This window comes from Schistocerca serialis, chromosome 9 (genome assembly GCF_023864345.2).
Source record: "Schistocerca serialis cubense isolate TAMUIC-IGC-003099 chromosome 9, iqSchSeri2.2, whole genome shotgun sequence".
Lineage (NCBI taxonomy): Eukaryota > Metazoa > Arthropoda > Insecta > Orthoptera > Acrididae > Schistocerca > Schistocerca serialis.
This window is the reverse complement of record NC_064646.1, coordinates 35901908-35929176: the sequence shown is the minus strand read 5'-3', so window position 1 is coordinate 35929176 and position 27269 is coordinate 35901908. Positions and strand designations below refer to the sequence as shown.

Here is a 27269-nt window from a genome sequence, read left to right as displayed (position 1 = left end):
AAACCGTTGCGGTGAAATACTCTCGACGATTAATAATTTTCTACAGCGTCGTGGCGCAGCGGTAAGCGCTCGGGTTCGTAATCCGGAGGTCGCCGGATCGAATCTCGCGCCATGCAACTTTTTTTATTATTGGTTTTTTTGTAATTCAAATGTACACCCACACACACACACACACACACATATATATATATATATATATATATATATATATGTGTGTGTGTGTGTGTGTGTGTGTGTGTGTGTGTGTGTGTGTATACATTTGAATTACAAAAAAACAAGTAATAAAAAAAAGTTGCATGGCGCGAGATTCGATCCGGCGACCTTCGGATTATGAACCCGAGCGCTTACCGCTCCGTAGAGAGTATTTCACCGCAACAGTTTCTTTTGACTGTCGATTTTCTCGACAACGGCTGAGAAGTGCATCTTGGTGCTTCGCCACATTACACCTCTGGCTATGAGCTTTTATTATGCACGGTATGAATCGAATCTGAATTTCACAATTGGCGGCCTCCCCTTGTTAGACAAAGCTATGTGTGTGTTACAGAGGGCTAGCTGTAGTTACTACGTTTTACGTACTTTTCCTGCAAGCAGTTTAATTGTTTAATGATGGAAAACGCCTACAAGATACTCAGCTGACGATTGGCGAGAAGCATGGAGTCTGTGGCGCACCAGATAGCGCTTGTAACTACGGTGAAGAAGAAGAACGCAGGTTCGAATCCTGTAAGCGCCATAAATTTTTGAAAGTTTTACACGAAATATGAAAATAACGTTTGCGAGAACTCATTGTAGCAGTTGTTTCGATGGTGGCGTGTATTGTGTGTAGTTTCAGCTTAATCTTAGTCTGAGAAATGGACAACTAAGGATAAATGCGTCTTCTCTGCTTACAAACAGTTACCTTTTTTGGAAAGCATTGCTAGTAGTGAAGATATCGCTATGCTTCCGCAATACGACGAGGTGTAGGACGATAAGGTACAGTATGCGGAGAATAATAAAGCATGTGCAACATGCAGGCAACATAAACGTAAGGGCGGTGTTGTTTGAAAGTGTTAACTAAAGTCAGTATCTGAAGCAGACTTACTTCATCTTTATGTAAGATGATGAAACTGCAAAAGTTTAAACAGTAAGGATCCCAGCTAGACATTATGAAGATAAAAACATTGTTTGTAATAAAGTACAAAGTGTGTGGTCACGTTATCTAGAAAATATCTTTTTGAACGTAATTTGCATGAACAGCTATTGCAAATGCAATGACATGTGAACACCAAGGAAGACACGATAATACTCTGTTTCTAACAGGTGCGATGAAGTTTTTTGACTGTGATTGACTATTTGTTTTATGCTAAAATACCAGGGACCTCTGCATATCATTTTTCACTATTCGACAGTCCAGTGTTCTACCGACCAAGCTAACAGTGGTGTGCCAAAGAAGCTGCCTATAAAGATAAATTTTACTACACATTATTTGCCATTTTCGAAACGTAAATTCCGAAACAAGGCAACACTGTGAATTAGCTTTATGATGGTAGAAGCAGCGAGCCAGCCAGTGACGTCACAGACATCACGTTACTCGACTGGAGCGTTTTAGCGGGCTTTTATATTATTTGAATTTCATTTCTGTTTTTATAAAAGTATCCTGAAATTCGAGAAGGAAAAAGGCATGTTATGAGCATAAAACGACATAATTATCCATTTAAGACGATTTCCAGAAAACAGTCAAATACCCTACTGCAGAACGACAGTAATGCTACGTACATGTTTTATACTCGAAACGAGCCAATCTAAATTCGGTAATATACATATTGCGGAGAACAAAGTCCTGGATTGAGAGAAAAATGTATTTCCCCATCGTCAATAGTATGGTTCTTATGTGTAATATTAGTGTTATCTAAGACAGTAGTCATATACACAAACCGTTGCAATAGTTCAGGCGGTTGATCCATTTGAACACCCATTTTAATATCGAATGTTCCTTTTTGTTGCTAGAATGTTGTTTGTTTAAATAATGCACTATAGTTCCGTTCTGTGGTGGGATTTGTGCAGACCACGGAGGAAGATACATCACCACATTGTTCACCGTCTCCAGGGAAATGACTTTAAAATCTGCGAATGTGTATCTGTGATGCAACGTAAACTATGCCGAATCATCAAAACAGCAACTGATACGCCATGTCCCTTATGTTCGAAATATCATGTAAACTAATGTGTTTATATAGTATGCAAGTACGCCAATGTGCGATACTCTCCTCCAAAATCAGTGAATTTTATCTTAGTTGTGAGAAACCGACACATGCATCCACAATAAAATAGGTATTTGTGCTAAGTGTGTACAATTTGATAAAATCAGTCCCTCAAACATTATTTCCGTCTGCTGCATACATCTTGTATCTTTAGGGTATATACGAAGCTTTCACAGCAGTAGTTAGACTGTTATCTGCGTTATTATAGTACGAGACAGTACAAACGGAGTCGTCGCCGTTAGTTGGTCATGGAGTGAGATTTTGGAAGAATTAAAAGGTATAAAACGATATTTAAGATACCTGAAGTCACCAGTCTTCCTCCACTGCAAATCTTAACTATTATGTTATTTGAGATATGTGCGTGAACAACGTACTGTTGGAAAGATCGTACTCTCGAGTTTTACATGGTTACCGCTAGGCCTCAGCAGTGTGCGCCCACTTCAATTCTAGTAAAAATGGTGTCGGGACAACAGAAAGCGTTTTGTGTCTACATTTTGCGCAGTGCAGGTCAGTAATAACTTTCAGCGCGACTTTCGTACTTCGTATGGTGTGGATCCTCCTACAGCACAGAGCATTAGACGATGACGTGTACAATTCCGAGAAACAGGTTGTCTGAGTGAAGTCAAATCGCCAGGCCGTCCCGGAGTGTCTGACGCACCCGCCCTAGATTCACGAGTCCGCCGTGCAGCTCGACAGATCAAATGCCCTCGATGTCCGTGTGGCGTGTGTTGCGTCGACGTTTACGCATGAAACCATACAAAATTCAGCTACTGCAAGTTCTCCGTGAAGGTGACAAACATCAACGTGTGGAGTTCTCTGTACTAAAATCGCAAATAATGCATTTTTAAAATCTTAATTGTTAACTTTAAAAAAATGGTGGATGTTGTGGCTTCTTTGTTGCTACGTTAAGATTATGCTTGTTGTGTCCACGGACCCAACCAACCAACTCGCGCCCTGACCGTGACATCGCTGGCCACAGTCCCTGTCGCGGCCGTCGGCGTCTCAGGGCGTTACCGCCGACGGAAGAGGTCGCGCCACGCGCCATGGCTGAGCTCGGGTCCGCAGCGCCCTCTGCCCTCTGCCTTTTGCATGTAAGGAGGAGCGCTGGCCCCGAGACGGACAGTCTATTGTCGATTGTCTATTGCTAGCCTTTCGTGGAGTTTATCGCGGAGCCATTGCAGCGTGATATTTGCTATTGTATTCGACTAGGCTCAGTACACGGATTACTCTCGGATATTACTTGGACTTCTATTGCTGGTGCACGTTTCGTCAGAAATAACGATAAGTCATCTCTTCATTCTAGCTGGCTGGCGCAATTCTTGTCATTAATTATTTTTCGGCCAACAGAAATAGCTACATCCTGGTCACTACCCACGCTTTATACAATTTGTGGTGACTGCCCCAAAAGTACCGCCGAGGACCTTGGGTTTGGGAGCCGTCACATAAATGCTCACTAAAAATCGCAAAACTAAGCCACTTTCATCAGCGATTTCTCATCATGTGTCAGTGTTAAATGTATTTGGGGAAACGAGATAGGCGTTAGAGGATGCCAAATATATGTAACAGGTGATCTGTCTGAGACATCGATACTTCAAAGCTCTGTTTTCTCACCGTCATTGCATAATTTCGGGGAGGAACATATTTCTGATTACTACTTCTTTGTTTCTTTTATAATCGCGTATTTTTTCGTCCATTTGGTACAGTTACTTGTTTTCGTCAGTTATTGTTTTATGATTTTCCAGGTAATCACTAAGAAAAGATAGCGCAAAACATTGGCAGTAACCTCTCCAATAGAAGAAGTAGACCTCGCCTTTGTGTGCAAGGCTACCAGCATCAGCCCACTCTTCAGGTTGCTGTTTCGTTTCTTCCGTTAAGTGTCTAACACTCAGCAAGTCATTGACGTAGTACGTCAGTTGGATCATTTTGAAACCGCTGCTGAAAAATACCTTTTCACATTTGCCTTTAGCCAGCACTCAAAAGAATATGCTACCCGTTTTGCAAGAAGTTTTGTATTTGTTTCGTTTAAACTGTACCGTAATGTTTTGATATGCCTGTGGCATCAACTTTTCCGTACACGTTTTAATCGCCGATGGTCCCAATATTGTGTTGTACACTTTGTCCATAGTCTTATCTAGTGGCAATTTTCGTACGTCATGAGGGAAAGTACGGCTACGTTTCATTTTAACCATATATTTCTTATCCTGAAACAAGGTCGCTTTAATCTGTAAATGTGACCAACAACTTAATACCTAAATCAACCATAGCATTCAGTCTTCGACACTTTTAATTTTACAGAAAAATAAAATGCAAATAAAGTAAAATATGGCTGAGGGAATGAATTCTATGATTTTTCCTTGCCTGTTGAGAAATGAACAACCATACTGTCTATTAACTTTCAGAAAATTTGGATTATCTTCCTTTTGCGGTGAACTACCACACAGAGTTTTCTACTGATGACGTGTCTGTGCAATATTTTCTCGTAACTCTTGTCCCGTCAGACCGCAGTGTGGCAATAATGTTTCGGAATGCATCCATTCTACTCCTAAGGGATATACATTTCTGCCTATAATTAGAGTCGCTAGTCACTGATACACGGTTTGGCTAAACATCTGCCAACCGTGCTAAGTGCTCACGTGGCTGGCCGCAAAAAAGAAAAAGAAAAAACAACATGGGTCGTGTATATCTTACGAACAGTAAATCTGCAACCAGGCGACATATTGGTGAGTTGAGAAGTGGATCGCCGTACAACAAAGTTCCTCTCCAAGAAACACAGTGCTTACTGGAGCAGTTTTTTTGATCATCGTATGTTAAGCTTTTACTGTCACCTGATGTGGCGAACGTCTTCCTGAAGGAATTTGAGAAGAAAGAAAAAAGAAAAGAAATCCACTGGCAAGGGTCGCATGATGCCCACCGAGCCACTTCTACACATACAGCGAGGTGACAAGGTCATGGAGTAGCGATATGCACATCCACAGACGGCGTTAGTATCGCGTACACAAGGTGTAAAAGGGCAGTGCGTTGGCGGAGCTGTCGTTTCTTCTCAGGTGAGTCATGTGAAAATGTTTCCGATGTGATAATGATCGCACGACTGTAATTAACAGACTATGAATGCGGAATAGTAGTTGGAGCTACACGCATCCGACATTCCATTTGGAATTCAGTATTCCGAACTTCACAGTGTCAAGAGTTCGCTGAGAATACCAAATGTAAAGCATTACCTCTCGCCACGTACAACGGAGTGGTAGATGACCACCTCTTACGGACTGAGAGCAGCGACGTTTGCGCATAGTCGTCAGTGCTAACAGACATGCAACACTGCGTGAAATAACTACAGAAATCAATGTGGGACGTACGACGACCGTATCCGTTCGGACAGTGCGGCGGAATTTGGCGACAACCGACGCCAGTGCCTTCGTTAATAGCGCGACATCGCCTCTCCTGGGCTCGTGACCATATCGACTGCAATACAGTCGCCTGGTCACGTGAGTCCCAATTTCAGTTGGTAACAGCTGCTGGTGGGGTTCAAGTGTTGCGCAGACCCTATGAGCCCACGGACCGAAGTTGTCAACAAGGCACTGTGCAAGCTGGTGGTGGCTCCGCACTGGCGTGGTCTGTGTTTAGACGGAATGGACTGGGTCCTCTGGTCCACTTGAACCGGTCTTTAACTGGACATGGTTAAATTCGGCTACTTCACGACCATTTGCAGCCATTCATGGACTTCGTGCTCCCAAACAACTATGGCTTTTTATGGATGGCAATGCGCCATGTCACCGGGCCACAGTTGTTCGGGATTGGTTTGAAGAACATTCTGGACAGTTCGAGCAAAAGATTTGACCTCACAGATCGCCCGACATGAATCCCATCGAACATTTATGGGGTATAATCAGGAGATCAGTTCGTGCACAAAATCCTGCGTCGGCAACACTTTCCCAATTACGGACAGCCATAGAGGCAGCATGTCTCAACGTTTCTGCAGGGGCTTCAAACGACTTGTAGAGTCCGTGCTACGTCGAGTTGCAGCACTACGCCGGAGAAAAAGAGGTCCGACACCTATTAGGAGGTATCCCATGACGTTTGTCACCTCAGTGTACGTTGGCAACATGGAAAGGGATGCTCCAGGCGAATTTCTCGACCACCTAAATAACATTTATAAAAAGATAAAATTCGGCCATGGAGGTTGAAAAGAGAAACTGTCTCCCGTTCCTGGATGTCCACAGTGGGTAAAACGATATACCTCGACAGATTGTCTCACAGAATAAAGACATGACTCTGTCGAGGATGATAAGTCTTTCTAGAGGGGTCCTTAGATTTGGCGACCCATTTGATCCTACTGAAAAAGAGTTTGTGGGAAGCTGTATAGTTATGTAATTGAAGAAAGGTATAATTCTGTTTTTACTTCTTGCACATCTTTGAAGACCTCCTCACTTAGTCTGTGGAAGGAACATCAGCGTATAAATAATGTTCTGTAAATTTGGCTTTATTAATTTCTGACGTGTTCGACATCCTCCTCGATCCGCTCACGATTTACGAAATGAACTGTCTACCTAATCTTTTACGGTGTGGTTTGGAACAGAACATCACTACGTCTTTGCTTCTCTTTGGTAATGATACATAACGACACCATCATGCTATCACACGGAACAGACTCCCCACAATCATCTGCACGATACATTTATTACATGGCTCTTGGACGGAAGCTAGGAAATGGCGTGATATTTGCCTGTACTAGGAACTTCCTAAGAAATAAGATTGAGACGTCTCATTGTCACCATGTTTGAAGGATTTATATGTACATCCTCCACAAAAGTAGCTGGTTGATAAATAATGATAAAAGTATCCATTGTAGAGATGCTTCAGTAAGCAACTTACGTTCCTCCGTAGTGGAAATCTCAGTGTCTGAATTAAAATATCTGAAGTAATATAAACTGTACATTCCTTTCAACTGATGCCATTTTGTAGCATCCTCAGATTGCCTGCTTAGGTGAGGGCCGCAATATTCAGACAGCATTTGGAAAGATCAGTCAGAAGCGATTTATAATCTTTCCTTCTTTCAGCCACGAGTGAAATAAAATGTGAGAGTGTACTTGAGAAGCAAGTTAAGAATATGAGTTCGCACAAGTGGTTCGTGGAATTTGCCAGACAGTATGACGGCGATGTAAGGACATAATAGAAACAGGAAAAGAAAATAATATGGTGCACATGTATAAAGCCTTATTGCTGATTATTACTCTTTTTCTTTCATGTTACTATTTTTGTGATCGCTGAAGAAAGCGAAAAAATGCTTAAGAGCAATAATCCAAGTTCAAAGACAAAGGATACCAGTGTGCAGGTACTTGAAAACGACACTTCTCAGTTCGCTTAAAGAAGGAAGACTTGAATATAAAATATGAAATAAAATTGGGGGGAGCGGGAGAGGCTGCTGAGAACATAATTAGACTTGATTATAAACATACGAAATGTTGGCTTAATGAGGTGCGTTTGAAATGATTACGCTGCTTCCAAAATCGGAAAGATAGAGTAAAAAAAAAAGTGTTCTCTGTGAAACAATCTCATGGAACATAAAAAGCGATGGAAGATTTCTTCAGCGAAATACGCCTATTGATCATAGTCGCCTCCTTGTAAGAAGAATCAGTTTCTGAAACTGCTCGTTTGTGGCAGGTCATAGACAGAAGTGAACGTGAACAGTGTGGAAAAGGTGTAAGGGAAAAGTAGATGTGTGCAGAATGGATGCGTACGGATAGTAAAAAGTACGATTAGAAGGCGGCTATTGTATGTAAGTTACTGCGTCCAGTACAATTTTGGTAAACATTTTTGGACAGCAGTGATCAATAAATTGTTATATTTTGACTAAAGTTCAGTCTTGATCACGTCATGTATGTTTTAATGATACAGGTGACCGGTTTCGGTTCTTTCTACAAAACCATCATCAGACCCTGGCTCCTTTATGATGGTAGGCGGAGCTCTCCTCGCTGCTACGCAGTCAACTGATTCGGGTCTGATGATGGTTTTGTAGAAAGAACCGAAACCGGTCACCTGTATCATTAAAACATACATGACGTGATCAAGACTGAACTTTAGTCAAAATATAAAAAAAAAATATATAACTGCGTCCAGTACTTCGTAATTTTATAGTAGAAAGGGGAGCAGATAGCGGCTGAATAAGAATGGCGTAAAGAAAAAGAGAAAAAATTCGTGTCGCGACGTTGCTCAGCAAGTGAAACTTTTTAACCTATATTATGTACAGCTATTTGCTATGTAAATATTGCAAAGCTTAGTGAAAAAATGATTCTTGCTTAAATGCTGTTACCGGGAAGCCCGTAAAGTTGCTTTTTTAATCATCCGCTTTTTTTCCACACATCGTTTTCTTCATTAGACCACTTATGGGTGAATGCAGATTGTGAGGTTCGTGTGTTAATCGCGACGATCACAAAACAATTTGTCCCGTCTTGTCAGCTGGTTAGATCTGCGATTCAAATATGCATCAGGCGTTTCTCAGTGCTGATTTCGGCAATGCAGTTTTGTGCTTTTTGGGTTCCATGGTAACTGTTTTCCGTCTTCAGAATATTGGTTTGATCTATTTCGTGGTGTAGCAATGGCGAGCTGCGGCGTTAAATTGAAGGGCTGTGATCCTTATTTTCCGCTGTCAGATCTCAGACAATAAAGTTTCAGGTGTAGTTATTTTTGCCCTAATAATTATGGAAGAATTATGCTATTGACATGTCAGTTTTAATTTAATATCAAGACACTTAAAAAAGGTTTAGTGCAATTAATCACATGTTAAGCACCAACTGGACAGTTATGTAGAGGTAAAAGCTTTATTAGCATGTTAAGTTATATTGTTACTAAGCGTGCTATTGCGAAACTTACATATTTGGTTTCAGGTAATACAGTCAAGCAACTAAAAGCGAAGCAACAGGGCCTGTCCACGCCTTCCTTGTAGTTCCTCTTCTCTTCCCGTCCTCGTCTTCGTCCGCTTCGATCTTGAGTATCGTTCTCACGTTTCTGTCTGCAACACCATTGTTAGTCAACTACAACCAAAATTAGTTAATTAAAGCTAAGTATGCAGATAAAATTACAGCACGTGAGTACTTCTGCAGTAGGAATTTATTTGTCAAATTATAGGTCCAGCTAAGTTTTGGAAAAAAAAAGGAGCTACATTTAGTTACTCCGGTTTTCATTGTGACAGTTACAACTAATAATACATCTTCAATGTCGTGAGTTTACGCTTGAAAAGAAACCAAATGATTTACTAAAGTCATTTGTACACTTTCCAAGACCAGTACGTGGAAAAAAAATATATTTTTTTTGTAATATTGAACGGGTAAAGGATGTAAATCTGCTTCGGCAGGAATGAGATAGTGGAAGAAGTATTGCGGCATCAAAGCAACTGAAAGCAGTTGCGTCCGCAGACTGAAGAGCGCGTCGCGATCCACTGAAAGAAGTACTGAGACGCCCAGCACCAGCCAGTAGTGCCCTCTGTTGGCAAAAGAAACAGGTTAAGCTCCTTCCTTGCCGCTGGCGCGCTCTGGCGTTGATTCAACTAGTTGAAGGCAGAGAATAACGTATTTACTTTCTTTTTCATTTAGCAAGGTTTCCCAAACTGTTCTGCGGAGTAAGTGCTCCGGCAGAATGTATTAACAACATGGATTTTTTTCCCGACACTTTGACGATACTAATTTTTGTAATGATTTCTGTAACAGTATTGTTAGTTATCATTTAAAACTAAAGTGATCACTGAAACAAAAAGTTTTTCTCACCCTTTAAAGATTTTGCTAACGCTCAAAATAAACATTGTGTTTCATCAGAGTAGCAGGATTCTCAAAGTATTCCCTCAGAGGGAAACTTTGGAATCTCCTGTCACACGGTAATGCAGTCAAAGTACACACATAACAAAAAGTTTCCCAGAACTCCTGATGATAGACGTTGACTGTCGATATTGTATCACTATTAGACAGAGGGGGTCCGGCATCCGATTAGTTCCAGTCACTCCACCAGGAAGGAGGTACACGGCTCGTGTTGTCTGTAGTTCAACCATGCCTAGACGCGGTTCGATCGCATCCGCATTGTTGCTTTATGCCAGGAAGGGCTCTCAACAAGGGAAGTGTCCAGGCGTCTCGGAGTGAACCAAAGCGATGTTGTTCGGACATAAAGGAGACAGGAACTGTCGAAGACATGCCATGCCTCGCTCAGGCCACCCAAGGGCAGTGGATGGCTGCTACCTACGGATTACGGTTCGGAGGAACCCTGACAGAAACGCCACCATGATGAATAATGTTTTTCATGCAGCCTCAGGACGTCGTGTTAAGACTCAAACTGTGCGCAACAGGCTACATGATGCGCAATTTCACACCCGACGTCCATGACGAGATCTATCTTTGCAACCACGACACCATACAGCGCGGGTACAGACGGGCCCAACAACGTGTCGAATGGACTGCTCAGTATTGGCATCACGTTCTCTTCACCGATGAGTGTTGCTTATGGCTACAACCAGACAGTCGTGAGTGACGTGTTTGGAGGCAACCCGATGAGGCTGAACGACTTAGGCACACAGTCCAGCGAGTGCAGCAAGGTGGAGGTTCCCTGCTGTTCAGGGGTGCCGACGTACACCGCTGGGGGTCATGAAAAGCGCCGTAACGGCTGTACGATATGTGAATGCCATCCTCCGACCGATAGTGCAACAGTATCGGCGGCATTTTGGCGAGATATGCGTCTTCATGGACGACAATTCGCGTCCCCATCGTGCACATCTTGTGAATGACTTCCTTCAGGATAACGACATCGCTCGACTAGAGTGGCCAGCATGTTCTCCAGACATGAACCCTGTCAAACATGTTCAAAAAAATGGCTCTGAGCACTGTGGGACTTAACTTCTGAGGTCATCAGTCCCCTAGAACTACTTAAACCTAACTAATCTAAGGACATCACGCACATCCATGCCCGAGGCAGGATTCGAACCTGCGACCGTAGCGGTCGTGCGGTTCCAGACTGTATGCTTAGAACCGCTCGGCCAGTCCGGCCGGCTGTCAAACATGTCTGGGATAGATTGAAAAGAGCTGTTTATGGTCAACGTGACCCACCAACCACTCTGAGGGATCTACGCCGAATCGCTGTTGAGGAGTGGGTCAATCTGGACCAACAGTGCCTTGATGAACTTGTGGATAGTATGCCTCGACGAATGCAGGCATGCATCAATGCAAGAGGACGTGCTACTGGGTATTTGAGGTACCAGTGTGTACACCAGTCTGGACCACCACCTCTGAAGGTCTCACTGTATGGTGGCACAACATGCAATCTGTTGTTTTCATGACCAATAAAAAAAGGCGGAAATGATGGTCATGTTGATCTCTATTCCAATTTTCTGTAGGAACTTTGGTTAGATTTTTTCCAGGATAAATCTCAGCAGCTCAGCTGATTCGCAACATTCATGACTGTCATACCTATAATACAGTTTTACTTCACTTTGTAGCTTTCCTTTGCCAATCATGGGATATAATTCACTGGTCAGTACTATCTCTTGTGTACGTGTTCATTCTTAAAACTGGCGAAGCATTTCTTGTTGAACAATTTAGGGAATAGAACTAATTAGTGGAAGAATTTCTCTCCTTTACGTCAAAACACACACACACACACACACACACACACACACACACACAGTCTTCTTCAGCTTCTACCCTGAGTGCCTTTGAAGGAATCTCACAGTAGTTTCGGATACCGTTATATATTCATTAACTTTAAACACAATTTTTCTAGATTGCATTTGATTGTAAATTATTTAAAAATGAGGTGTGAAGGAGGAGAGGGGGGGGGGGGGGAGGGAGATGTTTAGGAATAAAGAAGAAAGGTGATGTGTACAGCAGCCGTTTATAGAACTGGAAAGTGAGAGTGATTATTACGGTCTCGACAAAAGGATGTTATCTTTCACCTGGCACATCTTCAAATATATCTGACAGAGTATAGCTCACTATGTGTAGCGTGGGTGGCGTCTGCAGGTACATTACAAGAGCGATCGTGTGAAGCTCTTCGGATGATAACACTTCGGGTCCTATCAGTACGATCCGTTTCCTGTTGTAGTTAAATAATTGCCAAATATTATTTCACACTGAAGACAGTGTGGTTATACACGGGGAGGATGCATTTTCAAATAAGTTCTCAGAAACGAGCTGCACATCATCCGCATTTGTTTATTATTTCTCACTGCGGATTTGCTAGGCGCCTTTCTGGGACCATGCCTTACGTGATAATGTAACCGTTGCTGAAATGTTTGAAATTAAATATAAATTTCCTGTCGATGGCTTGGACAGACAGATGCCATTAAATATCACCATAGAAATCCAACGGATTCAAGTGCGGTGAACGGGGAGGCTATGCTCCTTGACCAGTCCGGCGCCCACTTAAACGTTGCGGTTAGGTGCTGTCGCAGAAAATGGCGTGGACCCGTGAGACACAGAACCTCTCAATCTGTTTGGTAAAGTGTGTGGCTCTATGAGCCTGTCATCAACAATTACTGAAATCCATCCTGATGCAGCACCTCCATAATTGCTGGAGAATTCGCATCTGCCCATATGTACTGCCGTTGTAATTTACCTCTTGTGAATCCTACCTCCTCTGCAAATGCTACACGTTACTAATCACAAGCAAACCTGTCAATGTATCGACAGGTATTGGTTTCCGGATATATAATTACATGAACTTTTCTTCTATATTTTACATGTACTACCTCCTGTAGGAATATTTTTAATCTCCCTACATACTGAATCGCGAGCACATGTTTTATCGGTACCCGTCTGAACCCCGTGCCTTTCGTAGGTTTTATTGTCTTGTGAGAACTCAACTTATTTTCATTTTTAGCTAATAGAACAATGTCAACTACATGTGCAAGGATATTAATCTTGCTCTTTAATTACAAGTAGTTTTGTAATAATTTTACTTTTTAAATATTTTGTTAATTATAATATTTAATAAAACTAGAGTTCGTAAATCCCATTTTACACGTATTGATATTTATTATTGTACTATTTGTCCTTGTTCAGTTCGTTTGTCACCTCATGTTCTTTTGTTCCGAGGTTTTTTGCATCTTTAGTTAATCTATTTGTCTGACTGTGATTAAAGAGTATACAAAGTCTTATAACAGCTAGCTATGTTAATTCTTGACCCTGTCCCCATAATTGTAACAGACGTGTGTAATGATCCAGTGTTGGGGCTGTAGTAGACTGCTTGACGGTAACCTTCTGTCAGTCAACCCCCATAACCTACACTACGTGCGCGAAAGATCTCTTTGCTGTCTTAAGTTGACAATGTTTCACCCGTTATTGCCTTTGCGACTTGGTTGGTACCAGACTGCCCACGGTTTCACGCGCTATTGGCTGTTGTTATTGTTACGGATATTGAATTTAAATACAAAACCTCCTTCGCATCCTTTATTGGTGGTAGTTCGGGAAGCCCCGAATACGTATAAAACTCGGTTGATTCTGTCTGTTGTTGCAATCCATTATCATTGCCGCTATTAATTTTGTAACCGCAGAGCGTACTACAGCAGAGGAAACAGGCAATTTGCATTTTTTGGTTTCAGAAATTGGAAGTTATCTTGGTGGTGAATTTGGTAACGAGCGAATTATAGAGAGAAGAGGTTGTGTCTTGATGTCTGTGGCAATAAATCGGACGAAGATGATACTTGGATATTTATAGGGGAGCTCTCGCAACATCTGGAAACATTTCATTAACCTTTTGTCGGTATTTTTCACTGCTTCTCTTTTTACCCTGTGCTCATACAACGTTACGTATGTTGACTGCTGATTTCCAGCAGCTGTAGCTCCTCAATTGATACCTCCATTCTGTTGAAATATTTGTCACCAGCTGCCCTAAATAACCGTTCTACTTACGACGTTTATTTATGGACTCGCTTCCTGGGATTTGTATTTGCGTTCCCGCGTTTTTAAACAAGATCTTGCTGCAACCTTTCAGTATCATCAGACACTACATTAAAATTTATAATGACTGACATGAGATAGTTAACGGATAAGTTTCCGCTATTCTGTTGTACTAGGGTTGCCCAGAAAGTAATGCACTGCATTTTTTTCCTTCAGCAATTCTGTATTGAACATGATGAGGATAACACACACGAAAGAATGGTGTTTTATCTACACACCTTTTTTTCCACTTCATCTCCATCCTGTTCTATGGGCTTCCTCCAGCGCGAAACACAGGCGTTTAGCCCTTGTCGGTGCCAATCCTTGAATATCCAAGAGTGCGGATAATTGCACCCGCACTTCCTTTGCTGACTGTCAAACGCAGCGCAAACTGCCGAGTCTCAATGAATGTCACCTCGCGAATAACGCCAGCTCGCTGCAATATGTTAGGCGTGACAGCCGTGGATGGTCTCCCCGACGGCTGCAAATCGTGGAGCTCCGCCGAACCGCCTTCTGATGACCTCAACTGCCGTGCCCAGCGACTAACTGTACTTCTGTCGACAGCAGATGCACGACAGACTTTGCACAAGCGTTTACGAATATTCCACACAGTTTCTTACTCTGCGGTGAGAAATTCAATGAAGCGACGTTGCTTGTAACGTACGTCACCTACATACGTCGTTTTGAAACTGTCCTGCAGCTACGCTATCTGTCGGAAGAGACGGAATCGTGGCATGCTCACTCAGGAGACTTCAAATAAAACATAGTAACGTTTCGCATTCGTAGCACTGTCTTCGGCTGAGAAAAAAATACAATGCATTACTTTCTGGGCAACCCTCGTATTTGAGGCAGTCGTGTCGACTATACGAATTCCGATCTTCATCCTTCCACATCTCAGGTTTTCAATTTTTGTGGGTAACGGTTTGGCGCTGATGGTTAGAGTTGTTTGGTAAAAGCAGAAGGAGCATGACACACATTCTAAAAAAGCCGACAAGATAAAGACAAAATCAGAAAACTAATTGTTTGAAACTTCCTGGCAGATCTCGGGACCTTTCCCTTTCTCGGGCAAGTGCTCTACCAACTGAGCTACCCAAGCACGACTCACGCCCCGTCCTCACAGCTTTACTTCTGCCAGTACCTCGTCTCCTACCTTCCAAAGTTTCATATCAGCGCACACTCCGCTGTAGAGTGAAAATCTGATTCTGGACACATCCCCCAGGCTGTGGCTAAGTCATGTCTCCGCAATATCGTTTTTTTTCAGGAGTGCTAGTTCTGCAAGGTTCGCAGGAGAGCTTCTGTAAAGTTTGGAAGGTAGGAGACGAGGTACTGCCAGAAGTAAAGCTGTGAGGACGGGGTGTGAGTCGTGCTTGGGTAGCTCAGTTGGTAGAGCACTTGCCCGCGAAAGGCAAAGGTCCCGAGTTCGAGTCTCGGTCCGGCACAGTTTTAATCTGCCGGGAAGTTTCATATCAGCGCACACTCCGGTGTAGAGTGAAAATTTCATTCTAGAAACTAATTGTTTGTTGCTTATACTGTAGTGCTGATTGGCTTGTACCGTTTTTAAGTTACTACCGACATGTCGAGATGAACTGACTGAATATAAATTTTATATTCTTGAGCATCTCCTAGCACACATTAGCAATTAAAAGTTTACCACACGTTTCGCAATTAAAAATTGAAATTCTGTCTGATAATCGGTAGTAACTGTAATTAATATATTCGCGCTCTTCTTTCATCAGATTTTGTGTCAGATGTTTTATATACATGAAGATATTTCTAAACTTTCCATTGTTTTGTTATAAGTTTAATACTAAACATCGATTAGATTCTGATATTGAACAAACTTCAATATGCACTCTGCTTTTTTAACTAATTTTCAGTGTTTGGTGGTAGATTACAGTTACCATATATTTGCTATTGCATCTAGCTGCCACTAGATGTGGCAGAACGGTCGTATTACTCCATCTTGGCATAAACTCGTGTCTCACCCAGAACCATGGCCCAACACTACACGCCAAGCAGGCCTGACTTAGGTACGCCGTGGTTTCCCTAAATCACTTTAGCGAATACCATATTAGTCCTTCAACAATGATAGGACATGGTTCCCTCCCTCCCTGAATCAACAAAGTTAAATGCCACGACGATATCGGCGAAACGTGAATTCCTAATAGTAGTTTCATTCTTTACCTTCATTTAACCCGTTACAGAGCGCCCTTGAAAATAAGTAGTCCAACGGAGTAAAATTATGAGACGGAATGGTACTCGCGCCGACACTTTCAGTTAGCAAAACCTCTTAGTGAATTTCATTTTGGTGCACAAATTATTGCAGAGTTCGGAACTTTTTGCTACGTTTAATAAGTTTTGCAACAGGGTCGAGTGACAGGACGACTTTGCACCGTATAGATGAAATAACGAAGCTTAATGTTTTGTTTCCGGTTCTGCAAAGGTCAGCAGAAGCACAGAGATGCTTGAGAGGAGCCATCCTGTCATTTCCATGAAGCAATTTAGCGAAACTATAACAAATCTAATTGCTCAGTCGGCAATTCAGAGCCCCCTCCTCCCGAATCATATTCCATCAGCTTAACAATCTTACCTGTCTCGGTTCAAGAAACTGAATGATCAGAATATTATGTTCAAAAAAATTTTAACGCCTCTTTTTCTGACCACTAATTCTAGCGCAAAGGATGATTTTGGTTAACAGGAAAGTAAGTGACAAGAAACAGTGGTAAGGAACACATAGTGGAAGTCAAACACTACAAGTACCTATCTGAGGGGAAACGCTCGCCGGCTGGTCCCGGCGGAGGTTCGAGTCCTCCCTCGGGCATGGGTGTGTGTGTTTGTCCTTAGGATAATTTAGGTTAAGTAGTGTGTAAGCTTAGGGACTGATGACCTTAGCTGTTAAGTCCCATAAGATTTCACACACGTGATGGATAATCCCCTGCTAACATACTATTAGTTTGTTTTAAAACGAGTGCATTGTTAGAAATATTAATGACCTCGTGGCAGTATTCTGATGCTTCCAGCCAAAGATAGTGAGTGTATAAGAAATAGCAGAGGGCTACAAAATGCACATCTAGAGAAGTTACCGGCGAACATTGTCGCGCCTGAAGGTTATCCAACTCCTCTAACTCTGACATGTGGATTACAGCATTGGCTGCGAAAACCGAACTAGCAATGGCAGAGAAGTTAGTGTTATTTTAGGTGTAATCGTTTCCCACAGGTGCTTTATCAAGCGAGGGGCCTGAAACCCACGGTAATAATAACGGCAAGCGGATCCCAACACGTCAGTGGAAATTCGTGTGTTGTATTGTAGATAAGTTCCAGGCACTGCAGTCCGTCCTTTCTCTCTCTCTGGACCAACCATAATCCAGTTTCGAAAAGAAGAGCTTGTGCGTGAACGTCGACATTCTCGGTCAGCCAGAGTTCGCAGGCAAAAGAAAAAGCCATGTGGAGTTGTTTACACCGACGGCTCGATGGTTGCTGGTCGTGTCGGTTATGCTCTGTCTCTAGGGGATCACTCTGAACAACATTCATTGCCAGCTGGCCGCGGCGTTTTTACTGCTGAGCTGGTCGCCATCTTTCGTGCCCTAGAGTATATCCGCTCCTGCTCAGGTGAGTCCTTCGTCATCTGTAGCGATTCCCTGAGCGGTTTACGAGCTCTCGACCAGTGTTTCCCTCGTTCTCGTCTGGTGATGGCCATCCACGAGTCCCTGCATTCTCTTTGTGTGGACCCCCGGTCATGTCGGTATCCCGGGCAATGAACATGTTGACCGCCTGGCCAAACAGGCCACCAGTGAACCCAACCTGGACATTGGCCTCCCGGAGACTGATTTGCGGGCAGTCTTCCGCCGCGAAGTTCTCTCGCTTTGGGACACTGAATGGGGCAATCTGCCCACGCCAAACAAACTCCGTTCTCTCAAGGCGACGACGCGTGTGTGGCAGTCATCCATGCGAGCCACTCGCAGAGATTCAGTTGTTCTTTGTCGGCTCCGCATTGGCCACACCCGACTGTCTCACAGTTATTTATTGCGTCGTGAGGACCCGCCTCTCTGTCGCTTTGGACGGTTTTGACGGTGGTGCACATTTTATTAACTTGTCCGCTTTTAACTGTGCTCAGGCAGACATTTGCGCTGCCTGATACGCTCCCTGCCCTTTTACTAGATGACTCTGCCATGGTGGACTTAGTTTTGCGTTTTATTCGGGCAGGGGGTTTTTATCGTTTAATCTGAGTGTTTATGTTTTTTAGTGTTGATTCTGGCTTTTAGCCTCTGATTTTAAACTGAGTTTTTAATGTGTTCTTGGTGGTTGACTTTTCCTCTTTTTTTTCTCTATGGTCGGCCAACCACCGTCACTCTCTGTGTGTTTTAATTTGTTTTGTCTGATCTCTGTCGGAGTCTTTCTTGTCCCGTGTCGTCTGACGTCTTTCCTGCTGTTCGTTTTTATTCTCTTTGGGCGGTTTTAATTTTTTGGAAAAAGGGACCGATGTCCATCGCAGTCTGGCCCCTTTAATCCCACAAACCAACCAACCAACCAACCAAAAAGCCATGTAACACGATATAAGCTATACTGATCAGCCAGAACATTAAGATCACCGACCTTCTGTCGATGTAAACCATCCAGCCGATAGCAGCGTAACCTGGCGAGGAGCGACTGCTAGCCACACACACGCAGGACGCATATAGTATCAGTGAGCGTGCTGTCCGGGTGTAGAATGGGACAGGCGCGCAGCAATTATCTGATTTCGACCGAGGGCCGATTGTGATGGCCCGGAGGCTAGAGATGAGCGTTTCGGAAACTGCACGGCTTGTCGGGCGTTCGAGGGGTGCTGTGGTGTCTTCAACACGTGGAGAAACCAAGGTACGATGTCATGGGGTCGGGCGACCACCCCTCATTACAGATGTCGGACGTCGTAGGCTGGGAGGAATGGTAAAACAGGACAGGCGGTGAACTGTGGCAGAAATAACATTAAACTTTAATGCTGGCCGGAGTACAAGTATGCGTGAATACACAGTGCACCAAACACTCCTAACGATGGGCCTCCACAGCCGAAGACCTATGCATACGTGAATGTTAACACCACGGAGGGGGGGGGGGGGGCAATTACGACTGAAATGGGCACGTGACCATTGACACTGGATGTTGGCGCAGTGGTAGAGCATTGCATGATCTGATGAATCCCGATACCTTCTTCATCATGCCGATGGGAGGGCGCGAATCCATCGACTTCCAGGGGAACAGCTCCTTGACACCTGTATTGGTGGACAGAGACAAGCTGGCGGCGGCTCCGTTATGCCCCGGGGAACGCTCACATGGGCATCCATGGGCCCAGTGGTGCTCGTGAAAGGCACCATGGCATCCAAGGAGTACCGTACACTGGTTGCATACCACGTACGCCCCATCATGACGATCATGTTTCAGTCGCCAGTGGCATTTTTCAGGAAGATAATGCGCCATGTCACAAGACCAGGTGTGTGACAGAGTGGCGAATTCCAATTGATGTGCTAGTCCCCCAACTCGCCGTATTTGAACCTGATCGAACACACCTGGGATGTTTTTGAGCGTGGCGTCAGAGCTCATCGCCCACCTACCCGGAATTTACGGAAATTAGGTGATTCGTGTGTGTAGATGTGATGCCAACACCCTCCATCGACCTACCAAGGCCTCATTGCTTCCATGCCACAACGTGTCTCCGCTGTTACCCTTGTCAGAGATGGACGTACCGGCAATTAGGTAGGTGAGCTTTAATGTTCTGGCTGATCTGTGTATTGCATTATTAGTAGAGAGTGTTTGACATTGCTAGAAGACACGTAAACAGCTACGAAAAAAACATCGAACAAGAGAGCTGCCAATACTTGTGTGTTCGTCACACAGTAAGGTTTGTATCGCATAACGAGAGAGGTGGCGTGACCTCCGTGAGTCGTTGACTTTCTATGCAGCAACAGCAGCTTTCATTCTGCCTGCAATCTTTGGCAGATCTCGGCCGCCTTGAATATTCACGCAGGATTGTACCTTGTCGCTAAATTTTTCCCTGTGTGCCCAGTATGGTACACGTATAAGAGGGGAAGGGAATGAATATAACAGCTGCGGATACAAGTCAGTCTGAGTAGGCTCCACGATGGAGGTGGAAAAGGATGGCTGTCTTCGCTTCCTTGATGTGTAGGTTAGGCGGAAGGTTGATGGTAGTTTGGGACATGCTGTTTGTAGGAAGCATATTAACACTTACTTATATCTGCGGGCTGATAGTAGTTACCATCCGGTTCAACGTGAATGGGTATTTCGTACCTTGGTTCACAGGGTCCATGTAATCTCGAACCCTGAGAGTTTGTCAGCTGAGTTAGCCCATCTCGTCGTCACCTTTCGTCAGAATGGTTGTAGTGAAAGAAAGGTCAGCCGTGTGTTGCGCGATCGACCAACTGTGCACCGAGTGAGTGATGATAACACCAAAGTCTACGGTCTTTTAGCCTTACGCAGGGAGCATTTTCAACAGGATTGGCGTATTTTGCGAAAATATGATGTGTAGTGTGTTTTTTGACCTCCATCTAAGATTATCGTTCTTTTAGGTTTCGTAGGATGCGTAAGGCGGGTGCTTTTGCTGTGAGCTGTTGTGTCCCCGAATTGTCGACGCTTGGAAACAAACTAGCGCAAGTACTGTGCACTGTTGCTCCATCGCGACAGTGTGCTAGAGCTGTTCGTGCAGATTCAGAGCCGCATGTGTTTGATTACCTGTTTGTGCTGCGCGTGGCTTTGGTCTCTTTCCAAAGACGAATTTAACGTGAAGGGCAAGCGCTTTAGAGCGCAAGGCAATGTCTTGTCAGTGCTGGACGGACAATGCTCAAAAATGTATTTAATAGGATGGAATATTAATTTAATAGAGTCTTTGAAATTACTTGTGAATTAAATGTATTAAATTTGGATGGAACTATTTTGAGAGGCGAAAGAGCGGCACAATACATAATTTTCGTAAAGCAAAATACTTAGTCCCGGTCTCTCGTGTTTCGTTAGTGTTTCATGGAGAGCTTAGCTGCCCCTCTCCTCGTGATCTTGGTTACTTAACCCTAGTGCATTACATAATTCTAGCTCACATACGTACGCTGGCTATATGAGAAACTGAATTAGAGACAGCTACTGTGTTGGAGGGGATATTCACGTGCCTCCATGGCGAATCGATAATTTTGGCACGCCACGATATTGACTTTGTGCAGACGCTGTAACGGCCGTCGGTTTGGCAGCGAGCGAACGACGGACAAGCCGCGTGGTATCGCGCCGTATGTGGATTGCGCAGAGGTCGTGGTCACCCGACAACGGGGCATTCCGTCACAAAGGTTGTACAGGCATTGATCGTATCACGTGACGCCATGTGCATTTAAAGGATGTATCGTGGTGCACTGCCTCCGCCGACATCAACTGCTGTGGGGAGCAACGATTTGTTGACAGGGAATAGACGGGCCACACACACTGCTGCAGATAACTGTTCGATCCAGTGCTGGACAACACGTGAACTGCCATAGCGTCCAGAACCACCACCTCCCAGTGGGGAACAGTACGTACCGCTACACACGTGTGCGTCTTGATCATCGCACATCATATGACACAGTGTAGCATCGGCCCAAAAAACCGCTTGTTGGACGCACGAAGTATCGAAAATGTTTACCCGTACTGACATCACATTGTACGTTGGTACATCAGTGTCTGAGTAGTAATGCCTTAAAAAGTATCCAAGCGATGAATAATACCTGCCAACAGCGTAGCGTTGACGCTTGTGTTGGTGATATTGTGTTGCGCTACATTTTCGCATCGTCTCTCAATGGTGAGAGATACATGAACCAACTGTTCAACCAGATTTTCGTGTTTATTCAACCACAGCATCTGAGGAACAAAATTTGCCTTCAGCTACATAATGCAGTACTGCATTGTTCCCTAATCGTTGAATTGTTTTTAACGAACACTTCGCAGACAAGTATGTCTTACTATGAACCCTTTGATCAGTTTACCTCACCTTGCTCCGATCGATCTCCATGACTTGTGGACAACTGTTGTACGATAAGGTTGAACAAGGATAATTTCACAACGTTTCACGCAATCAGTGCTATGAGAGGCTCTGTTTTCATCATGGCGAGGTGGGGAGGGATAATAGAATTGCGTGTTTCACTACGTCAAACATCAATAATTGCCTGCACAGGTGACCACATGAGGGATGATGTGAGAAAGTGCGTGCACAGCTTGTGGCGTCGCAGCCGGCCGTGGTGGTCGAGCGGTTATAGGCGCTACAGTCTGGAACCGCGCGACTGCTACGGTCGCGGGTTCGACTCCTGCCTCGGGCATGGATGTGTGTGATGTCCTTAGGTTAGTTTGGTTTAAGTAGTTCTAAGTTCTAGGGGACTGATGACCTCAGAATTGAAGTCCCATAGTGCTCACAGCCATTTGAACCATTTTTTTTGTGGCGTCGCAACTAGTGCGCGATCGCCCATTTGTCTATTAAAAGCTGTACTTCAGAATGTATGTGGGCTGCAATGTAAGCCGGTAGAGTATTATACGGTCAGTAACAGACGAGTTGTCCTGCAGACTGACGTCACGACCATCTGTTGCAGCTGCTCGTGTGAAAGCAGTGGAGTAGCGCTGGCAGGCCACTTACATTATACGAAACTAAAAATATTAATTACTAATAACGGAATAACCTGAGGAACGTTATATTTGATGTACAACCATTCGTTGTGAAAACAAACAATATGTCAAAGTCTGAGATCAAAAATAGTTGTATTTTGGAAGTTAGTAAAATTCTATTAAAAAATGTAAATTTCCGACAGTCAAGAATTTAAATAAATACAGTGATGTAATAGTTCACCTTCAGTGACTATGTACGATGATCTGATAACACTTTCAGTGTTCGTATATAAATTTGGAAAGTTTTTAATTTCAGAAAACCTCTGTAACTTTTCTATAATAATAATTTCAAGAATTCTAAGTAAATATGTGTATTGTGTGTTAGGGTGCGTGTGAACGAGAATGCGTGCGTGAGAGTATGTGGGACGTTCGGCATTATTAAACGTCATTCATGTAATTCTCTACAGGAACTGGCAAGTGTTGCAACTCTGTAACGTGCGAACGAATCCACTAGTGGTTCCCCTACTAGTGAATATTGGATGTCCAAGTATGTATGCTTATGTATAAGACAGCCAGAACATTCGCGACTACATGATAAATTTCCAGATGTAGAGTAAAGCTTTATAGTTCATTTGGTTTTGTTTATTTAATTAGAGAGTTTTGTGTTACTTAATTTGATGACGTCAATGAGCCTAGAGAAGTGGTTGGTGCTTGCTAGATTTTGGCGCGAGCCGCGCCCTGGAAGTGAGTTCTCATTGGTGGTAAGTGCTGACAGCCAACGAGAAGCGAGACGGTTGGCCGGCTAGTGAGGAGATATAGTTTTGAGTGTGGGAGAGAGAGAGAGGGAAGTCGCGAGCTAGCTTTGATTGGGGGCGGTTATGCTGGATGTGACTTCTCGCATTATGTGTAAGATGAAGTCTTGGGATGACTTCCGCCTTATGATCGAGTGTTAATGGTATCTGGTAGTGACCGGAAACTGTTTATGAAAACTTTAGAGTGTTGTGATAATTCGTTCCGACGAAAATCGCGAGTGAACTTTGAATTATATAGCGTGGCGGTACTGAGTATATTCTTATTGAGTATTTTATGGCGAGCATAAACTTTTACTAAAGACAACCACTGAATATCGTGTGCAGAAGTAACTGGCCGATCATTGACTGTGTTACAAGTAATTGGTTTCGGAATTTGGGAAGGTCTAAGTTCTGGCTGTTTTAGGTATGGTGATAACTGTGAGAAGAAACTTTAGTAATTTTCGTAAATGTGGGCTGATGATCTTGCTTAATGGCAATAAAGATCTATTGTAGGTTTAAATTGGAGCTTCACGTTTAAAGTACGAGTGATATCCCCTATCCGAATCATTTCTTTAAAGTATATAGACAATTTTCAGCAAATTTTACTAATAGCGGCCTCCGGCGTGTAGCTATGAGGTTATAGTTTCCTCAACACTGCTTTTCTGTGATCTCGTAAGTAGCTGCAGTCAGGAGTTTTACGTGCGAAGATCTACCGCTGTAAAGAGGTAGGTGAACAAAAATTATAAAAGAAATTGCATTGCATTGCAGCAGCTACGTATAATCCGCCGCAATTGGTGCATCGCACGCGCGCACGTAAAAAATCCGTCGCAAGCTTACAGTGTCTTAACGCGCGCGGGTGACACCTTCGGATACTGAAGCTGGAGCACTGGTCCTTTGCTTTCACATATCGAGCGTTAACCACCCCACTACTGGTTCTTTCGTCCGTGTACGGGAGTCAGAGAATATTTAACAAAGGACATCTCGTTGTGCATCATGAGCTGCACGTCAAAAATATTTATTTCCAGGCCGATATTCAACAGAGGGTGAACCAACAAATGTACGCTTATCAATGTAGATAACGCAAGACCCCTTTTTATCGACTAAAGTAGAAACAAAATATAACTTACATACTGCGCGCCTGCATCAAATGCAGTGCTGTCAAGTATGGTTAAAATGATGTAAATTTTGAAAACACAGCTCCACGTGAATTTTTAAAATGTAGTTATAACACTGTACATAACCATGCCGACATCGGTTTCTCACAGCCCGCCAGGCGAGTACCGAGCTGGTAGCCAAGTCCCGACTCAGTTACACAATCCGCAGACATTAAGAAAAATTTCGCTCACATTCACGCTAATAGCGCTACTCTCAGACAGTTCGGAGTACACGTATTTCGTCCCGGAGGTAGCGGGGTGGCGACAGGAAGGGCACCTGGCCGCCCCGTAAACTAACCGTGCCAATCAGTTATTATTGATTTTTTTTTTCGTCTTAAGCATAGTGCACTTCAATTGCAATTAAATTGCAGTAAGCCTAAGAGGGAAAAACCAGTAATAACTGATTTTAAAAGCTGTTGCGGAAGATGGCCCTGCAAACAAACAAATTGACCATACCCAATCTGATGATAACCATACCGACCATTCGCCGATACGGGGCAGAGGCACAAAAGGAAAGAAGAAGAAGAACAAGAAGAGATAACAATGTCACCATGATAGCGTCTATTATCTGTCTTACCGTTGCAGTACCATACCGTCATGTGTACATGTTACAACTGCGAAACACAGAACGGCTACACTTCGTGGTTCTGCGAGACACAGTTGTCACACTAAGAAGACATGGAGCTGGCTGGTAGTCAGGGCAAAGATTCTCATGATACAAGTCTCCTTTCACCTCAGAGACCATACATACGTCCCTGTTTACTGAATACTGTGCTTGGACAGATAGTTTATAACGGTGGCATATACATATAATTTTATATATATATATATATATATATATATATATATATATATATATATATATATATATAACTGCTATGAACAATGTACTGAGCAAGACGGGCGTAACTGTACTACAAACAGTGTCTAAGGTATAACGAGGTTGCCGACCCAACCTGGATGAAAGGACGTACTAACGTTTCTTTCAAAGTTTAGTCGTATTTACAAGCAGGAAAACGGAGAAAACTCCAATAGCAGCTTTTCTGGATAAAACATTGTTAAAAGTTATGTATGTACATATTATTGCGTAACTCTTTTCTGTTAATTAAGAACGTTTGGGCGTAGCTCCGTGTATGTGTATTTATTTCTTTAGGGTACTCAACAATCTACCTTTTTTGCCTTGGGAAGAATGATGATACGAGGGTGAGTCAAGTGGAAACCTTAAATTTGTAAAAACAAATCGAACTTTCGCACCGTTATCCTGTAAGTTGGTAAGCGCGCTACAAACAGCGTGCAGAAAGGCCTGTAGGTGGCAGCATAGTGCAGATGCACACATATCGTCGCAGTATCAGTATAAAGATGGCCGCCCCACTTGCGACTTGCACCAGGAAAGAACAGCGTTCTGTTATTCGGTTTTTGCGCGGTGAAGGTGTGAAACCTATTGAAATTCATCGACGAATCAAGGTTCAGTACTGTGATGCATGTCTGTCACAGCAGCAAGTCTACGAATGAAGAAGGAAGTTCGCAAATGGTGTGACTTCAGTGGAAGATGTTCCTCGTCCAGGAACATCGCATCAGTTGAAGCCATAGTGAAGGAAAACCGCCGCGTGACACTGACAAAAAAAAAAAGGTTCAAATGGCTCTGAGCAATATGGGACTTAACATTTGAGGTCATCAGTCCCCTAGAACTTAGAACTACTTAATCCTAACTAACCTTAGTAATCACACACAGCCATGCCCGAGGCAGGATTCGAACCTGCGACCGTAGCGGTCACGCGGTTCCAGACTGAAGCGCCTTTAACCGCACGGCCACATCGGCCGACAGGCACCGCAGCAGACGACGTCCCGATGTCCACATGTTGACGCAAATGACGTTGTCAGTTAAGGTTCCAGATGGCATCCATTCACGTTCATTTCTTGGCCACTAAATCACTAAATTCGGCTGATGTGAATCCGGTCGAACAAGTCTGCGCCGCTATCGCGTGCCAGCTGCGCACCTACAAACCACTGATGCGTAATTTACGGGAATTGCGTGACCTGTGCATAGAGATCTGGTGCCACGCAAACCTACCAAGGTTTTGTTGAATCCATGTCACGCAGAATCGATGCTGTATTGCGTCTCAAAGGTAGACTAACACGCTATTAAACAAGTGCTCTAACTGCACGGAGGCGACAAAAGTAATGGGATTCCTCCCAATATCGCGCCGGACTTCCTTTTGCCCAGCGCAGTACAGCAATGCGACGTGGCATGGACTCCACAAGTCGTTGGAAGTCACATGCAGAAATATGGAGCCATGCTGCCTCTATACCCGTCCGTAATTGAGAAAGTATTACCAGTGAATGATTTTGTGCACGAACTGATGTCTCGATACTGTCCTGTAAATGATCGATGGGATTCATGTCGGGCGATGTGGGTGGCCAGATCATTCTCCCCAAGTGTCCAAATGTTCTTCAAGCCAATTGCAAACAATTGTGGCCCGGTGACATGACAGCTTGTCATCCATAAATATTTCATCGTTGTTCGGGAACATGACGTCGATGAATTGCTGCAGATGGGTCCACGTAGCCGAACATAACCAT

At 43.6% G+C, this 27269-nt stretch overlaps 2 protein-coding genes across 11 annotated transcripts in view; one reads left to right on the top strand and one right to left on the bottom strand.

Annotated features, from left to right (window-relative positions):
* The window catches only part of LOC126419883 (trichoplein keratin filament-binding protein), a 791911-nt gene that overhangs the window by 192682 nt on the left and 571960 nt on the right, over positions 1 to 27269 (top strand). The window lies entirely within an intron of this gene.
* Positions 1 to 27269, bottom strand: part of LOC126419882 (protein piccolo-like) — a 225270-nt gene that overhangs the window by 159659 nt on the left and 38342 nt on the right. For 3 of the 4 annotated variants that reach the window (XM_050087133.1, XM_050087134.1, XM_050087132.1), the window contains exon 2: positions 9105 to 9239. The exons of the other annotated variant lie outside the window; for it this stretch is intronic. In XM_050087133.1, coding sequence (XP_049943090.1) covers positions 9105 to 9106 — 2 coding nt within the window. In that variant the 5' untranslated portion in view covers positions 9107 to 9239. The remainder of the gene's footprint in view (positions 1 to 9104; positions 9240 to 27269) is intronic. 4 annotated transcript variants of the gene reach the window in all.